At 45.4% G+C, this 17,746-nt stretch overlaps 1 protein-coding gene and 1 long non-coding RNA gene across 2 annotated transcripts in view; one reads left to right on the plus strand and one right to left on the minus strand.

Annotated features, from left to right (window-relative positions):
* Positions 1-4,806, minus strand: part of Erich2 (glutamate rich 2) — a 32,523-nt gene extending 27,717 nt beyond the window's left edge. The window contains exons 1-2 of the mRNA XM_060390536.1: positions 4,302-4,806; positions 4,150-4,195 (exon numbers count right to left, since the gene is read on the minus strand). Coding sequence (XP_060246519.1) covers positions 4,150-4,195; positions 4,302-4,806 — 551 coding nt within the window. The remainder of the gene's footprint in view (positions 1-4,149; positions 4,196-4,301) is intronic.
* Positions 4,807-6,025: 1,219 nt separating this feature from the next.
* On the plus strand, positions 6,026-14,468 carry LOC132656073 (uncharacterized). Its single transcript, XR_009594020.1, has 3 exons — positions 6,026-6,207; positions 8,914-9,121; positions 14,273-14,468. It is a non-coding gene; the product is annotated as an uncharacterized LOC132656073 (long non-coding RNA).
* Positions 14,469-17,746: the final 3,278 nt, after the last annotated feature.

Below are 17,746 nucleotides of genomic sequence, written 5' to 3' on the forward strand. Positions count from 1 at the left end.
CCCAAGCCTGTGCTAAGCCCTGGAGACGCAGGGACGGAGACTTCCTGTTTTTGAGGAAGAAGCTCAGCATCTCAAGGAAGAAACAGGTTCTCCCTTCCTGCCCAAGGCTTCTGAGGGGCGACAGTGTAACTTTCTGTACTGTCCAAAATGAGATGATAGTGACTACCAGGGCCAGCCAAACTCTTTTTGACACGTGGACAAGAGGCGATGCCCAAGAAGAGTACACAGGCACTGGAGGCAGAAGTGGAAAGGCTGAAGAGAAAACCCACCAACCGAGCTGTTCCTCAACAACCCTCCAGTGCCACTGTCCAGACCCAGCACCTAGGATCTTTGTTTCTTACATTTCTTCTTTAGCTGTTTTTTCTATAAGAATCCATAAACAACGTACTATAACGCCCCTGTCCTCAGATTTCGGGGCAGACCTAGCTGCCCGACTACAAAGGTAGTGGTGCTGTTCCCCAGCAGACCCACACTGCGCCAGTTTTATGTCAACGTCACAGGAGCTAGGGTCAGCTGAGAAGAGGGAACCCCAATTGAGAAAATGCCTCCTTAAGATGGGCTGTGGGCAAGCCTGTAGGGCATTTTCTTAATTAGTGATTGATGGAGAGGACCCATCGTGGGTAGTGCCATCTCTGGGCTGTGGTCCTGGGTTCTGTAAGAAAGCGGGCTGAGAAAGCCTGGAGGATGAGGAGCAAGCCAGCAGCCAGTGACCCTCTACATCAGCTCCTGTCTCCAGGTTCCTGTTCCCAGGTTCCTGTCCCATTTGAGTTTGGGCCCTGACTTCCCTCAGTGATGGACAGTTATGTGGAAGTGTAAGCAAAATAAACCCTTTCCTCCCCAGGTTTCTTTGGTCATGGTGTTTCACCACAGCCATCCTAACCCTAACTAGGACACTATGGTAACTCATAAGTTCACAGCGACAGGCCCAGTGGCACACCTGTGAACCAAGCTTGGCTTGTCACAAACTTCCCCTGAGGTTTTCCAACCAGGACTGTCATAATGCTGGGATAATGTGAGTCTAGAATTCCAGGTTGAGAAATGAGGAGTGAGGGAAGAGAGGCTGGAGGAGAGGGAAGGAGAGGGAGAAAGAGAGGGAGGGAGGGAGAGAAAGAAAGAACACAAATACAAGAGGCGCACACAGGCCTCTGAGTTCCTGTTTCCACTCAACCTCTGTCCCTACCATGGGCTGAACATCTAGTTCCTCATTTTTCCCGAAACTAGATGGAGTTGTGTACTATGGCTCTTCCTGCTGTCAAAGCTGGTGCCACAGATGAAGAGCTTTGATAACAGGATTGGCATAGCCTCTGTGCACGTCAAGTGAGAAGTGCTAAATCCACCTGCAAAGCTGAATCAAGAACCCCGACCACAAGCCTGTAACATTGTAAGATCCTGTCTTTCCCCACATAATGCCACTGAGTCAAGCTTCACTATGAAGGTGACCTCTAACCAAGTAGAGGCCACAGTCAGGGAGCAATGGTGATTGCCCATTTCAGTGTTAGAGACTGTGGGCAGAGGGAGTTGAAATGTTGGTGGCAACAAAGTGTAAATGCCATTAATTGCCACATGCTCTAACTATTGGGCAATGAAAACCAAATGCCAAAAAAAGTGCTGGCCAGCAGCCCACAGACTGTGGCGATTCGTTGCCTACATTCGTAAACAGACGTGTATCCTTGGGCTTCTCTTGTTCACACGGAACAAGAGAAGCCCAAGGATAGAAAGAATCTGGTTCAAAACATCCAGGAAGCAGATGGGGGGAAGCATCAATGCACACACCCACCATGGAGGCCTGGCTAGAGAATTCAGGATTGACCGAAACCACAGAGAAAGGAAACCTGGTTCTTAGCCCAGCACAGTGGCAAAATACATGCGGCAGCAGGACTGCAGGTTCCAAACCAGCCTGGGCTACATGACCAAGTTCAAGGCTAGTCTGGACACCTCTGCGTCTGTTTCGAACAAAAACAGCTGGTGGTAGGTATTTTGCTTAGCATATGCAAGATCCCGTGTTCCGTCTTCAGTATGAGAGAGGGGGAGAGACAGTGAGTGAGCGAGAGAAATTGTTTCTTAGTTATAAGTGTGTATCCCACATCACAGTAAAGGCATCAGGTCATCAGGTATTGACTGGACTCCACCCCAGTGCCACCAAACATCAAGTAAATGAGCTCCCTTGCGTGGCTGGGTATGGTGGTGTCTGCCAACAATACCAGTGGTCACTGCCAAGGCCAGTGTGGACTAAATACTAACGTCTCAAAAAAGAGAGAGAAAAGAGAAAGAAAGAAGGGATAAAAGGAAAAAAAATGGAGGTCTAGAGGTCTTCTATGAAGCCAAATACAAGCTCCTCATAGTTTCATTTACGTCTTCAGCCTTTGTCTTCTTACTAGGTGGAGTTCTGTGAGAAAAGGAACTCCGTGTTATTCGCCGGTTTCCAGGGCCTTGTGTCCTCCATACCGCATGAACTGATGCTCAGTAAGCACTTGTTGAATGAGTAGAACCGGAAAGAAACAGAGAGCACAGCATACAAACTAGTAGAGTTGAGCTGTTGAACGCGGCAGCAGCTCGCCATGGGCAGGAGCTGAGGCGCGTGAAACTGGGGCTGAGACCAGCGGTAAACACCTCAGATTCAGGAGACTGAGTCCTCAAAATGGAGGTGAGATATCTCATATCCACGCTCCTCTAGGCACATGTCACTAGCCAGAAGCCAGTGGGGGCCGCTCAGGTTCCACGTGGACTGCGAGGTCCAAACAGACCTTTATCAAATGAGTTGCTAACCCTCAAGAGTCAGATTCCCAAATATTTTTATTTTAGGTTTCTCTTATAATAATGGAAGGCATAACATTCTTTTCTTTGTTGTATTTATGCAACTATCTTGCCCTTTTATTCTATTTGTTTTTATAAACAACCTTGTGTTCTGGATGGCAGAGAATGTAGGAATAGAACCCACAGGTACGTGTTCTGTCCTGGCAACTGTGGTGAAGAGGAGGTTAGTGGGGGAACCCAGGCACATTTTGCTGTACAGCCTCAAACATACATAAAATGATCACCTATCATCACTTATACACAAACTGTGTATTTCCTCCTTAACAGGCAGCAACTTGCTGGAGGCAGCCTATGTTCAAATCTCAACAGGTCTTGTAATTTTTAGTCAATTCCATAACCTCCTGTACTTCAGCTCTTTTAAGCATAAAATGAGGATAAAAGGCAATCAAGTACTCCACGGCTCCTGTACAGGTAAACATGCATAACAATAGAACTTGGCTGGACACAGAGGTAACCACCTCAGCTCCCCCTATTGCCATCATTACCCACCGCCTGGCCTGGCAAGGACAATCCTGAGCTCACTCAGAAAAGAAACCAGTTCTACTTGAACCCCGAGGCTGCTTGCACACGGAAGCAGTGAGTACGGCTAAGGTACACAGCTTCACTGCTGGAACTCTGGAGAGGGTGCAGTGGGAACCCTAAGAGAGTGTTGGGGTTTAACTCTAGAAGCTCAACAGTTAGAGATCATTTCTGCTAAGGTTGTTTTCTGGAGATTAAAACCAACATATATTATACATACATACGTATGTATGTATAATATATATTGTCAATTACATGTGTATGTATATGTATTATATATAATATAACATATATATTATATTATATATATAGTTAAGGATTTGGGAGCCATTGACTTTGGATTTTAGGAGAATGAAACAAAGCATTTAAAGTGTCTCTCTCAGACCTCCTTTTAAAAACCAAGTTTCTTGGGACAAAAACAAACAGCTTCCGCAAGTCACCTAGCTTCCGGTGTCGCTGGGCTACGCTTCATTTAAATACTATTGGGGTGTGGCGCAGGGTAGTTCAAGGAGTCAGAAGTCACAATCTTAATTTTTGGACATTCCGGATTGTGTTTAGTGAAAATCCTTCTGGGTGATCCAGGAGGGCCAAAGCTCACATCACTATAGCCAAACAGGCTAGAGGCAGGGTTCAAGCCACGGTGTGCTCATCCCTAGTAACCGTTACGTTGTTTGCAAATATAAGTAAAAGAATCGCGGGGGAGGACCCGGGGAGCCCTGGAATGGAACGCGACTGGGATGTTCGGTTTCGTTTTGGCGGCAGGGGGAGATACGCACACGCACGCAGACCTCCCCTCCTCTCAGAAGCGCATCCTACCTTTTCGGGCAGTGCCTCGGCAGCCGTGGGACTCCACAGCCCCAACCTGGAGTAGTAGAGAAGTTTTCAGAGTTAGGCGCCGTCCGAGGTGACGACCGGGTCCCTCGTGGGAGCGCGGGGAAGTCACTCGCAGTCACCGCGGCGCTGCTTACCCGCTGGCGGCCCTGCGAAGGAGATCCCGCGAAGGGAAGACCAGGGGAGCCAGGCCCGCTCGCCACCTGCGTTGGGTTCCGAGCCGCGAGCCTGGGACGCAGCGTCGCCATGGTGACAGGAGGGGCTGCTGCCGGAGCCCCGGGAGCCGCGGGAGCCACCTAGCAACGGGGACGCCACCCGCACCGCCGAGGACGCCGCGCGCAGCGACGGGGAGGCGGTGCGCAGCGACGGGGAGGCCGCGCGCAGCGGCGGGGCGAGCGGGGCGGAGCGCGGCGGGCCCCGGGCGGGACGCAGGGTGCGCGGCGGGCCCGGGGCGTGGGCGTGGGAGGCTGCTGGAACTACGCGGAGGGCAGGGCTGGCGGTGCGGGTGGCCCAGCGCCCCGAGGGTCTGGGGGTCACGCTGTGGGGCAAGTTGGGGGCGCTCACCCTGGGGCACACTTGAGCATGTACCCTAGTTACTTTGAGAAAGGCCCGAGACAGGGGGGCTGGAAGGTCGGTGTCCATACCCGATCCTTACTCTACGTGGCGGAAAGAAAGGGGAGAGATGGCCTCATTGGGGGTTACAATTTGTGGACGCCTTGAGTTGGGAGGGATGGTTGCCTCTGGATATAGATGAACAAAAATCCCCTGCACCTGAGAGCGCCCCGAAAAGATTATGGGTTTCCTGGGGGTCTCGACATCAGTTCTTCTAGAGATCCGGTTCAGGTGTTTAGAACCGCCTTTCCTACTCAGCCCGGGCCAAGTCTGGGCTCCCGTTCGCGCCCGGGCTGCTACTGAAGCACCCCAGCCAGGCTTATGCTTCACTGCTTTGGTCACAATAGAAGGTGGGAGGACTCTGTTAGAAAATTTCAACTGTCTCTAGGGCTTATCTTCTAGGGCCCGGGGGCGGGGGAACCTCTCTCCGTGGGCACGCAGAACTTGTTGCTGGGCAACGAGCTTTGAAGGGAGACTGTTGGAATCAAATCTGGATTCGAATTTCCAGATATAGGATGGATATATGATCCATCTTATAGTGGCAGGATGCAAGAAATATATTCACTATCTTAAGCGCCCTCTGGGGACATGCACTTTACCTCATATTGAAAATATGTAAGTTTTAATGTATAGAAAATGCTTTAATTATGGCATTAATTAAAAAAAATAGAACCAGGTGAAGTCCATTTTCAGAGTATTACAGCGTTTCAGTTATTTTTAAATTCTCTGATCCATCCATCCAGGTACTCTCTATATGTCATTGAGTCATGGATGATAGAAAAGTATCAAAGGAAAAAAGCTAGAATTGAAGCTTAAGGAACTCAACGAAATCACTGACAAATAGATGCCTTGTTTGATGAGACCTATATATAGCAAGCCACTGACTTCCGTCATTGCAAGGCTTGAGACAGGTGTCCTGAGTTTTACCCAAGAGCTTTCTCAGTAAAGGCAAAAAGAAAGTGTATTTTTTCTTTCTTTCTTAAAATTTGTTTATTTAATGTATAGAGTTGCTCTATCTGCATGTACACCTGCAGGCCAGAAGAGGGCATCAGATCTCAAAATAGAAGGTTATGAGCTAAGGTGTGGTTGCTGGGAATTGAACTTAGGACCTCTGGAAGAGCAGACAGTGTTCTTAACCACTGACCCATCTCTCCAGCCCCCAAAACTGTATTTCTTAATCACATTTTAAAACATTAGTTTTGTTACATTTGCTTGGTTGGTATTTATAGTCAGTGGTGGCTTTGCTGCGTATCCTACATTGTATGGAAGTGTACGACAGTATCAAGCTGACCGGATTAAGCTGTCTCTTTCTACCCCCTACACCCCCGGTTTATACAGTGCAAGGTTTTCAAGGTGGGTCAATTGTTCCTGCATCTCAGAACAGGGAGAGAGAAACTACTTCCAGACTGGCACCTGACCAGTAACTCCCAGGTAATAGCATCCATTCTGCTGTATTATGCATCTAAATGAAACAGCCGACTTTCAGGGTAACGGGAAGGCTAACCTTCATTCCAGTGGAGTGCCTGGCCAATGCCTCTTCACCCCCACAATGGGTGTCTTACTTCACTTTGGTGAAGAAGCGTTGCATTTTGTCTTCACTTTCATAACGTGAGAAATATTTTACCCACCTCTAGAACCTTTATGCAAAACTTGCTATTGATATAATGCTCGAGTATAAAGCAAAGTTTAGCTCTGGCTTGTGCATGCGGACCCTGAAAATGTTTAAAGTATCTGCCTGGAGAGCGGTTGTTTTTGGCTTATTTGGTTTTTGTTTTTATTTTTTGGGACAGGGTTTCTCTGCATAGCCCTGGCTGTCTTGGACTTGCTTTGTAGACCAGGATGGCCTCGAACTCACAGTGATCTGCCTGCCTCTGCCTCCCTGAGTGCTGAGATGACAGGCGTGCGCCACCATGCTCAGACATTTCCATGATTTAATGGATCATTCTTTTATTATTATTACAGATCTGAATGTTAGCAGAGCAGGTAGAAAAAAAATGTTTCAGTAACATTTAGTGTTTTCTGAGTTTAAAACTAATATAAGGATTGAGATGTAGGTTAGGACTTGCCTAGCACATTGCAGCCCTGGGCTTAAAGCCGAGCATTGAAAACAGAACAAACAAGATCCTTCCCAAGCAGAAAACCTGGGTACCAATACACTCTCATGATGGACAATTTACAACAGGCCAAAACCCACAACTATAAAAATTTAAACTACCAGCGGTGTGCTGGTGCCTGCCTGTCATCCCAGCACTCGGGAAGGCAGAGGAAGGTGTATCTCTGTGAGTTCCAGGCCAGCCTGGTCTACAAAGTAAGTCAGTGACAGCCAAGGCTACACAGAGAAACCCTGTCTTGAAAAGCCATAACGGATAGATAAATAGATAGATAGATAGATAGATATTAAATAAAATAAATTTTAAACTACCCAGAAGTTTACTGCGCAGTAGTAACCCCTGTCATTAATGCTAATTTTTACTTCCAGCCCTCTTTTGTGACATATAGTTACTAATAGTTGAATTTGATGGTCTATGTTGTTATCCTTTTTTGTTTAACATTTTTCTCTGGAATGTTTTCCCAATGTCCTTAGTCTACAAAATATTTTAATGACACATATAGGATCTATGCTATAACTTATTTATAATTTGTTCAGCAAGTCCCTGATTTGGAAATTTATAACCTTTCTCCTGCTAATTCATTGTTTTTTAAAATCTTTGTTGGAAGCTGTCTGTGAACGAGGCTGTATGCTGGGCATGGGAGTGCTAAAGAGTGATGGTAAAAAATAAGGTTTTCAGGAGTAGGAGGTAGGCAGATCTCTGTGAGTTCGAGGACAGGCAAAGCTACACAGAAAAACCCAGTCTCAAGAAAAAGTGGGGGGGGGGAGACAACAAAGAAATAAGGTTTTGATGACCATCTTTGTAAATAAATCTTTGATGACATCTTTCATTCACAGACCAAATTCCTAGGTCTATAAAAACATAACTTCAAAAGGCATTCTTTGAGCTTCAAAGGCAGACTTAAACTAGAATTCTGAACTGTAAAATATTAACGTTTTGGAAAAGTACCAACAACAGGCTTAATATTTATTTTTTGCAAAGTGTGAACTAGCAAAAGATGCTTTCTTGCTAGTTGCTGGGAAACACCGAGGGTGTTTGAAGTGTATTGACTTTGGCTTCTAGCTCTAATTCTTTCCAGGATTTGCTGGTTTGCTCAATAGTTGTGAGATTGTTTGAAGTCTATGCAAATTACCCTACTTCCTCTTCTCACAGTTAAAATGCTAAGGATGGTGTTTAATTTCCAGCTTCCTCCTTGTAAACACAGGGCTGTTGTGCATTTCTTTCATTTATCTTCTCATGTAAAACACTTTGTATCTTTACCCTAACCTTGAGGCATATCTCTTCTAAACAAAATCATCACAGACACACTCCTGTATGGCACTAGACTTAACACATCCTGTGGCTAGTTTCAGGTAATGCAAATTGATTTAGAGAGTTTCATCACACAGAGTAAGACCGTAACCACCACTGACAACACGCTTGCCTGTACCTGTGCAGCATCTTGTTCTCTCGGGCAACTAAAAGTTAACATATTGGGTCAAACCTCATGCAGTTGTCATTTGCAGATAAGAACTGGTTAAACCGTGTCAACTTCATGCGGTTGTATATACTTGTACTTTGCAAATTCTTTTCTATTTTTCACCTTTCCTCAGATGCTGAACTTCTTGCTTCTCCTGCTAAGGATAGCCTTTGTTACTGCACAAGACTGTTTGCCTTGGCTTTCACATGGGGTTGAATCTAGTCGGGAGGATGCCCATGAAATGTTTATTTATTATTTTGGAGTCAGTAGAGGGAGCCTGGAGCCAAAAGATTATTATTGCAGACATACAATCGTGATTATCTTCCAGTTTCTGTCGTGTGGATGAATTTAGACACTGGTGCGTGAGTAAAACAGCAATGATTTTAAAGTCGATTAGCTTGAGTAATCTCTTCTTAAGAGACCAGAAAGAGACTGGCTGCCTCTAAAGCGTTAGCAGTGAGACCATGCTGAATCCCGTTGTTTTGTTTCGTTTTTGACTCTTCTCAGTAATTCCAGCGCTAACACACTGCTGAGGTCTGTTGTGTTCAACACTTTCTCCTTTTTCAGAGCACAATGTTGGGTACCGTTCCGTTTCTGTGGACATACTGTCACTCGGTCAGAACGTTAAAACCTGCCACCACTTCCAACTCTGTGTCTGGATGCTGGTGTCACAGCTGCACTGCACTGCGGTGTAGTCAATTGTGTCCCCCCACCCTCCCCGACACGCAGGGGAGCTCTGTCATCCCACAGAGCGCTCACAGCACCCGGAACACAGGTCAGTAGCACACCTAGGGATTGTCTTTGATGTTAAAGATGCCTCCTGGCCACACCGCACCTCGATGGATGGCACTTGTGCATATCTTTTCCTTGCTGGAGACTTTTCCTCAGCCGAGGCAGTGGCTGCTCCTCACGCGTGACGTGGCTTCGTCCTTTACCCTTCTAGGAAGACAGCCCCCCTGTGCTACTTGATAGTTCTGTTTTTAAAAATCACATTTCTTTATTTACTATGTGCGTGTCTACGCGAGGGGGAGCGAGTGTGCTACGGTGTACGTGTGGGGGTTGTGTCATAATTGGTTATTTACTTCCGTGTAGTTTCCAGGGATTGGGCTCAGGCTGTTAAGCTTGGCCAAGCTTTACCCACTGAGCTCTCTCTCTGAACATTTAATTTGTATTTCTGTTTAATAGTGCCCTAGGCTGGGCGGTGGCCCACACCTTTTAATCCCAGCACCCAGGAGGCAAAGGCATTCGGATCCCTGAGTTTGAAGCTAGCCTGGTCTATAGTTTGAGTTCCAGGACAGCCAGGGCTACACAGAGAAACCCTGTCTTGGGGGGAAAAATAGTTCTCTAGAGCGTATTATAAACAGCACCTTTCCTGCAGTCACCTTTTAAGCCATCCTGTCTGAACAGCATTTTCCCAGCTGGTTCCCTGAGGAGATTCACGTCTCACACATTTTCAGCCCTCTAATCCGTCAATATGGTCACCTTTCCTCTGAGGATCCCCCACCCTACCCCAGGACTCCATAGTTCACCTCATTACGTGTCACCTATCATCACCACCACTGCCTGCCATTTCTCTTCATCTCCCTTACCTTTCTGCACAGGTAAGGAACTCACCGGGAGTTAGGATGACCCTTCCTCCAGAGTGTGTCAGGAGCTAGCGTCTGTGTGGGAGTGGCTCTATTTTCCTTCTTGTTCAGCTCCTCCCCATGGCACTCCCCTGCTCCACACTGCTCCTGTTCAGCTCTCAGCTGCACTCCCTCCCTCACATGCCAGTGTTTCTCTCAAAGGATACGCCTTTCAAGAAGAAAACAGATTCATGTAGGAGGGCTATCAAGCCTCCACATCTGTATGGATTCTCCCCCCCACCCCCCTCACCTGACAGTGGTGCTCACAGTGCGAATGTCCTTTTCTCACTATCGAGAGAGGTGACCATCTCCAACCGCAGAAGTGGCCCTAGGGTTAAACACCTCCTGGGAGGGCAGAAACATGCTTCCTTTTCAGGATTCATCAAGACAATATGAACAGTCACACTTCTTGTCCCTTTCTCTGCCGGTACACTTCCCTTAAAGTGACACCAGATCACAGTGAGGTGTTCAGTCCTCATACATGGGAGAATGGGAAGACAGGAGAGATGCCAATTTTTGTTGAAAGATCTGGTTTCCTCTATATCCATTTTTTTTTTTTTTTAAGAACTCAACATTCTTCTTGGAGAGTCCAGGAGAACAAATAGGAGATTAATTAGGGCATATGGATGAGAGCACTGATGGGCATGATAGTGAATATTGGTGACAAAAATGGCTTTTTGGATGTTCTTAGACAGCAGGTGTTTCTAGCTGTTCTCAGGACTCTTCCTTAAAGCTATGTCCATGTCTAGAAAGAAACAAACACTGGGCAGCAAGTCAGTATAAATTAATAGCACTGATAAAAAAAATTGTTTATATCTATTGTATTTAATGTTTTTGCCTTTGTTTGTATCTGTGTGTGCACTGTGTGTGTGCCTGGTGCCCACAGAGACCAGAAGAGGCCAGATGCCCTAGGGCTGGAGTTTAGAGTGGTCACATCACGTGGGTGCTGGGAATCAAACCTAGGTCCTCTGGAAGAACAGCCAGGGCTCTTAACTACTGAGCCATCTCTCTAGCCCATGACACTGATTTGCTAAGGTACTTGGAATTTCCAGGATTGCTTGTTTTTATAAGTTACTGCAAAAGCGTGTGATCTCTTTCGGGCTAGACATATGTTATTAGCTAATGGAATCAGTACCTGTCTTATTAACATAATGATTTGTGTATTTCAGCAAGTCAACCCTGGTTTTAGAAAATGTAAATATTGTCTATTTCCTATTAAGAAGTGGCTTCTAGCTTCAAAGTAATGTTTTCAATGGGCTATAAACTATTCTCTTCGACTTCTCCCTTTCTACACTCCTTTTCTCAATGTTACACATCAAAATATTGTGTGTCAACCAGTAGTTGAGTGTGAAAAGGTAGTATAGCCTTCCCCATGCTAGAATGTTCAGACTTCAGTGAGCCTTCTTTAGGACCCAGCTGCATAACAGAAGTTATGCATGTCACTTTTTCAATTTTTGATTTTTTGAGATAAGGTCTCTCCTAGAACTTGATATGTAGACCAGGATCTTTGCAAACTCACAGAGATCAAACTGTCTCTGCCTCCTGAGTGCTGAGATTAAAGGTATGTGCCACCACAACCAGGTTCGTGAGACATTGAAAACAGGGTCCTAACGGATGAAAGGCATCTTCCAGTGGGCTGGCGGGTTTCCAAGGAAATCAGGATATGAACAGACAGAAGCAGTCCACAACGAGGCTCCAGAGGGATTAATTACCAAGATTTCCAAGGAATTGCATCCAGAAACTCAGGGAACGTACCCTAGTTAGAGATGAGTAACTGATCTCAGAAAATGTTGTCATTTTCCTACATGGTCTTTTTGCCTCAATTGAGCTCAGAAACAAAATCTCCAAGAATCAAAACGAGCACAGTTCTCTCTGTCTATGGTAGCTGAATATTAAGCTCATTGCTGTTCACAGTTCATCTTCCCATCACAAAGTTAGACTTTGCAGAGAGCAACAGTAAATGGAGCAGCGAGATCACTTTTAAAGGAAGTTCAGTGTGGGGCACAGGAGGCTTCCCAGGACTGCTGATTTAAATGGGGAGGAATCTACTTGATGCTGTACTCTGCAGAGAAAAAGAAAACAATGCTATGAAGGAGAAGCACAGGAGCTGAGCTTTTAAAGCCAGGCGAGATTGTTTATCCAAGCATAAAGAAGTTGACAAGTATCATGCTCAGCTGGGGACCTCAAACTATGAATAACCTGATGAGACTCTGACCTAGGGTCTGATAGTAGGGGAGGACAACCTCCCCTATTAATGGACTAAGGGAGGGGCATAGAGGGAGAAGAAGGACGAAGGGTGAGACTGGGAGGAGACAAGGGAGGGGGCTACAGCCAGGATATAAACAGAATAAATTGTAATAAATAAAAATTAAAAAAAACACACAAATGAACCGTTCATTCTAAAGCTAGGACTATAGTTTGGGCTTTGTTTCTGTTTTTTGACTGTTCTTTTTAATTTTTCATATTTTAGGCAGAGAAATGATTTAACTAAACACACAGATGGAAAACACAATTGCAGAGTTACCTAAGGTCAAGGGCTGGTTTGTCGGAACTATAAGTCTTAGCCACTTAAAGAGAAAGAAAGGTTGTTAGGGACTGTTGGTTCTTTCAGAACTCAATTATTAGTTTACTCTTTTTTTAAAAAAAAAAACTTTGACATTAAAAATTTTGCATCTGTCCTAATCATTCTGAACTGCTACAGACAGAAACTTCCCCCGAGTTCTGAAGGGTGAGTGGGGGCACCTTTTCGGGTGGCAGTCCAGATGGAGGTCCAAGCAAAAGGTTTCTTTGGCCTCACTGCTCCCATGTCTTGCTGAGGAGCGCATTTACCCTGCCGCTACTGTGGTCCCTGCCCACTACATTACGTCACGGATATCAGAACTCAGATGCTTCTGCATTCAGCCTCCTGCCCTGAAGAGCTACCAGGCTCTCTGCCAATCCATTGTGCAGACAGGTGCTGGTGCGGGCCAGCTCAGACGTGCAGTCAATATAACATCCTGTTTGACATGCACTCTTCCTATTGGGTTGTGCCTCTGGAGGGCCCTAACTGCAGGCTCTCACCTGAGGAGACTAAGCTCACTCATGAAGGCTCATGATCTGATCCTGTGCCCAAATGCCCTGCTTGCTACTTCCATGGTGGGCATCACAGTTGCAGCTTGTGTCACAAACATTTTGTCCATAAAAACATACATGGCCCAAGTGTTTGTGAATCTCTGGGTTAAACATGACAAATTCCAACAGTCGACATAGCAGTTAAAAATTATGTAAACTTTATGTTTTAAAATGGAAATTAGAGCACTATTGTTGAAAGGCTCCAAAACTTATACCATGAAACAATGCTGTATCAATAGTGTAGTATTTCTAAAAGGAAACAATTATTTTATTTTTATTTATAATATTAATTTTTGTTAAACCAGATCTTTCATTTCCTAATAGCCTGTCTTTCTAAGTCAGCCAGGCTAGCTTCAAACTCACTATGTAGCTCTGGTTAGCTTCAAACTCGCAGTTCTCTTGTCTCGACTTTGCAAGTGCTGGGATTAAAGCATGCAACACCAGATCTTGCATGCCTGCAGAATGCAAAATGAGGACTACACACACACTACTCTAACTGGAATGAGATCTTTGTTTTATGGTCCCATATCAGAAGACCACAGCCTGGCAGCCTGGGCAATTTATACAGACATTAAGGAAAATTCTTGCTGAAGGGCAAGAACACAAGAGAGGGACAAGGCAAGGGCCAAACTCACTTTTGTAACAAAACTTCTTTGACAAGAACAAGCTTGCCTCTGTTATGACATTAATTTTTGTTAAACCAGATCTTTCATTTCCTAATAGCCTCTCTTTCTAAGTCAGCCAGGCTAGCTTCAAACTCACTATGTAGCTCTGGTTAGCTTCAAACTCCCAATTCTCTTGTCTCGACTTCGCAAGTGCTGGGATTAAAGCATGCAGCACCAGATCCTGCGTGCCTGCTGAAGTCTAAGTTACCTGGTGACTTTCTGGGAGTCTTACCTCTTACTCGGTGGCTTTGCGGAATCAGTTTTTTATCTTGAAGTTTGGGGGACACACCAAACTGTAATATAACCCTGTTTAGCATTGTCTAGTTTCTAGGACAGATCTATAGGGAGTGAAGAAACAAAATGCTTTTATGCATGAATGTGCTAAATGTTGAGAGGGATTCTTTATGAGGGGTGAGGATAAAGTAGCTTTTTTCTTATGGCTCCAATGTTTATTTGAATTTTATGATAATCATTCTGGTGGATCACTGTTAGTGTTTACAGCATTTTTTTTTTCTGTGCTTTCAGAAGTATCCATGGGGCTGGAGAGATGGCTCAGTGGTGAAGAGCACTTGGCTTCTCTTTCAGAGGACCTGAGTTCAATTCCCAGCAACCACATGGTGACTCACAACCATCTGTGATGCCCTCTTCTGGCGTGCAGGTTTACATTCAGGCAGAGCAATGTATATGTAAAAATAAATAAATCTTTAAAATAAAAAAGGACAAGGACAGTTAAAAAAAAAGTATCCATGTGATGTGGTTTCATCAAAAGCTTGTGGGTGGAAATGACATATCTCTATTTAGAGACAGTTATGTATGAGACAAGGTGGGGTGGTTGGATACCATTTCTTTCTTTCTTTCTTTCTTTCTTTCTTTCTTTCTTTCTTTCTTTCTTTCTTTCTTTCTTTCTTTCTTTCTTTTTTTCTTTTTGAGTCTGACTACCAGCAATACCCTAAGAATAGGAATAGGAATGACAGTTTGTCAGTGTGATCTTGCAGGACACAAACGGATGATTTCCAAGTTGTCATTTTGTATTTTCAGTTCCAAGATAATTTTCAGTAATTATCTTGTTTCTTTGTGTATTCTTTCCTGCCTTTCCGTTTTGTGCAATGGTTAAGCTTGTGTCTATCTCTCCTTCACTGCTGATTTCCTAGCGCCTAACTTAATGGCTGACTCAGGAGAAGAGCCCTAATGTGTGGTCTGAATAAAGAACTGAATGAAGTCTCCCAGGCACCTCAGCATGAGCAAAGCTTGCAGCAATGCTGAGTTTTGCTCAGCCTTGTCCTAAGAGGAAGTGCCTTGGAGAAGGGAGCTGAGAACCCAATTTAGGGACACAGCCAGCCTAAGAGTTAAGAGGAGGTAACAGGGCTGTCAAACCAGCCTGCCTGAAGGGTATAATTTACAGCTGCCCCAGGAGACTCAACAGGGGCCCTGCTAACAGCTGCCCTAGAGACGCCATGGGATCCACCAGTTAAGGTGTTTAGTTACTCTAAAGGACACCACATAACAGTGGCTTAACAGGATGGTCTAGCTCTCATTTTAAAAAGTTTAGCTGAGGCTCGGGATCTTGCAGAGCGCTTGCCTCCTGAGAACGAAACTTCCTGGAAACAAGTCTACAGCTGATGGGCTGATAAGAACTTCCATGACATGAACAGATCGGAAGTCCAGAGTCAAAGTATCTTTGGGGATCGTTATTCCCCTTAAGAGGCATCTCATGCCATCCTCTGTACGTGACCTGACATCTTTGGTGACCCTTAGGTAAATCCTTGGGATGTATGAACAGACCCCAAGTTTCTACCCATCACAGATAAAATGCTGTCAGCGTCTAAGCCCTGTATCAGAGTCCTTCCAACCCTGTTGCAGCTGTTCACCGTCTGATGCACCCACCAGTGTATCTGAAAAGTGAATTATATAATGACTTTTCTTTTCCTTTATTCTTTCTTTCTTTCCTTTCTTCTTTTTTTGTCTCTCTCTCTTTTTTTTTTTTTTTTTTTTTTGGAGCTAGGCTGTCCTAGAACTTACTCTGTACACTAGGCTGGCCTTAAGCTCAGAGATCCACTTACTTTTGCCTCCCGAGTGCTGGAATTAAAGGTGTGCACCACCAATGCCCAGCTTCTTTGTTCTGTTTCTATAAAATGTTCATGAAATTGCTACCTTATTGGAACACGGTGTTGGGGGAATCCCCAGTCTGTGTTCTTAGGCCATGATCACTCATTTGGCTCCAGAATAAACCATCTTGTTTGGTCTTTTCGGGGAGAACTTTTTCTTTCATCCACACTACCATACATGAGGGCCTGGGTTTGATCCAGCATTGGAAAAAGAAACGTCTAGCCAACTGCAGCCTAGAAATGGTGGGTGCCCTGTTACTACCTGCTACAGCACTCCTGGCTGGCTTACCCACTCTGTCCCAAACTTCTCTAAGCACAGGGTCTGTCCTTCTCTTAGCTGCCCTACCCTATATAATCCAGAAGTTTTGGCTATGCCATTGTCTTGGCCTAGGCTGCCCCTCTTGGTCAGCGGCTTCTCTCCCCTTTCCCTTCCCCCATCTCCTCACGTAGCTCAGGGTCATGTCCACTCTGGACTCGCCCCAGATGTTTCTGCTACTGGCTAGGCTCCCTTTCATCTACAATAACTTTCTCCTCCACTATACCTAGGAGCAACCATGTCCTTTCCCTGTTGTGGATATAAACATGGTTCTGTTTTGGTCCCAGGTGTGGGCCAGACAGTCCACAGCAGCAGACAAGTTGCTTCGTGCGGGCTCTGAGAGGGGAGAGGGGCTCTTTGCTGGCTGCAGATAATTTAAATCTGAGGACTCTGGGCAGAGAATAAAGGCCAGAGCCCAGAGAGTGTTGAGATCCGAGAAAGGACAATACTGCTTCTGCTTCCCCCTTGCTGCTCCTAGTTGCTGTTGTGAAACAAGAGGTTGGAGATCTCCTGAAATGAAGATTGGACTGGCTCCAAGGAACCTGAAGACCCTAACTAGCAGGAAGCCACTAAGAAAAAACTATGCCTTCTCTCCCACTAACCCTCTCTGTCTCCTACCTTGTGCTGGGTGTTGGAAGGGATTGGGGTGGACTAGGGAGAAAAAGATAAAAGAAACATAAATAAAAGAGTTTTAAAAAACTAACATCAACATTTCCCTTTTTATTGTTTTGTTTCATTCATCTAATACCAAAGCCCAGGTCCGGCCTGCTGGCCATTGTCAGTCAGTCTACGCTTTATCTCCTTACATCCATGTTACAGGCCTGGAAAGCTCGCTTTCTTTTTCCATGGTTTCTGAGAGTTTGAACGTAGGTCCTCAGACCTGCACCAGTGCTCTTAACCACTGATCCACCTCCCCAGGCCACTCCACACATTTTTATTGAAGCAAGCAAATAATTTTCAAAAGGAGCTGAGGCTGCTAGAGACAATTGTAAATGTTTATGCTGCATATTCCGTCAAGACTCTGTACTGTTTGAAAACCCTCGGATCCGGGGGTTGGAGAGATGGCTCAGCAGGGAAGAACACTGACTGCTTGCTCTTCAGGAGGACCTGGGTTCAATTCCTAGCACCTACACGGCAGCTCCCAACTGTCTGTAACGCCTGTTCCAGGGCACCCGACCCCCTCATATAGATATACAGTAAGTCAGACACCAATGTACCTAAAACTTAAAAAAGGAAGAAAACCATTGGAAACATTTGATTCCATGTTTAACCTCCTAAATAGGAAACGGAAGGCAACCTGGTTGTAAAGCATCATGGGCCGTATGACCAGCGGGAATGCGGGGGCGGAAGTACCTCCTGGAGCACGGGCTTGCAGACTGAAGGCTGATGGGTGCCTCTGCTTCCCTGATAAGTACTGGGTGCTTCATATCCACAATCAAGGGTTTCAGTTTGGTGGACTGTGACATCACTTCACTCATAAATCCTGATAACGTCTTGATTTGACTAGTCAGAAAGATTTAGTTCTAGAACACGTGTATTTAATCAACTTTTCTGACTCCTGTGGAGGATTTATTGGAT

Source organism: Meriones unguiculatus, chromosome 8 (assembly GCF_030254825.1).
Source record: "Meriones unguiculatus strain TT.TT164.6M chromosome 8, Bangor_MerUng_6.1, whole genome shotgun sequence".
NCBI classification, from domain to species: Eukaryota; Metazoa; Chordata; class Mammalia; order Rodentia; family Muridae; genus Meriones; species Meriones unguiculatus.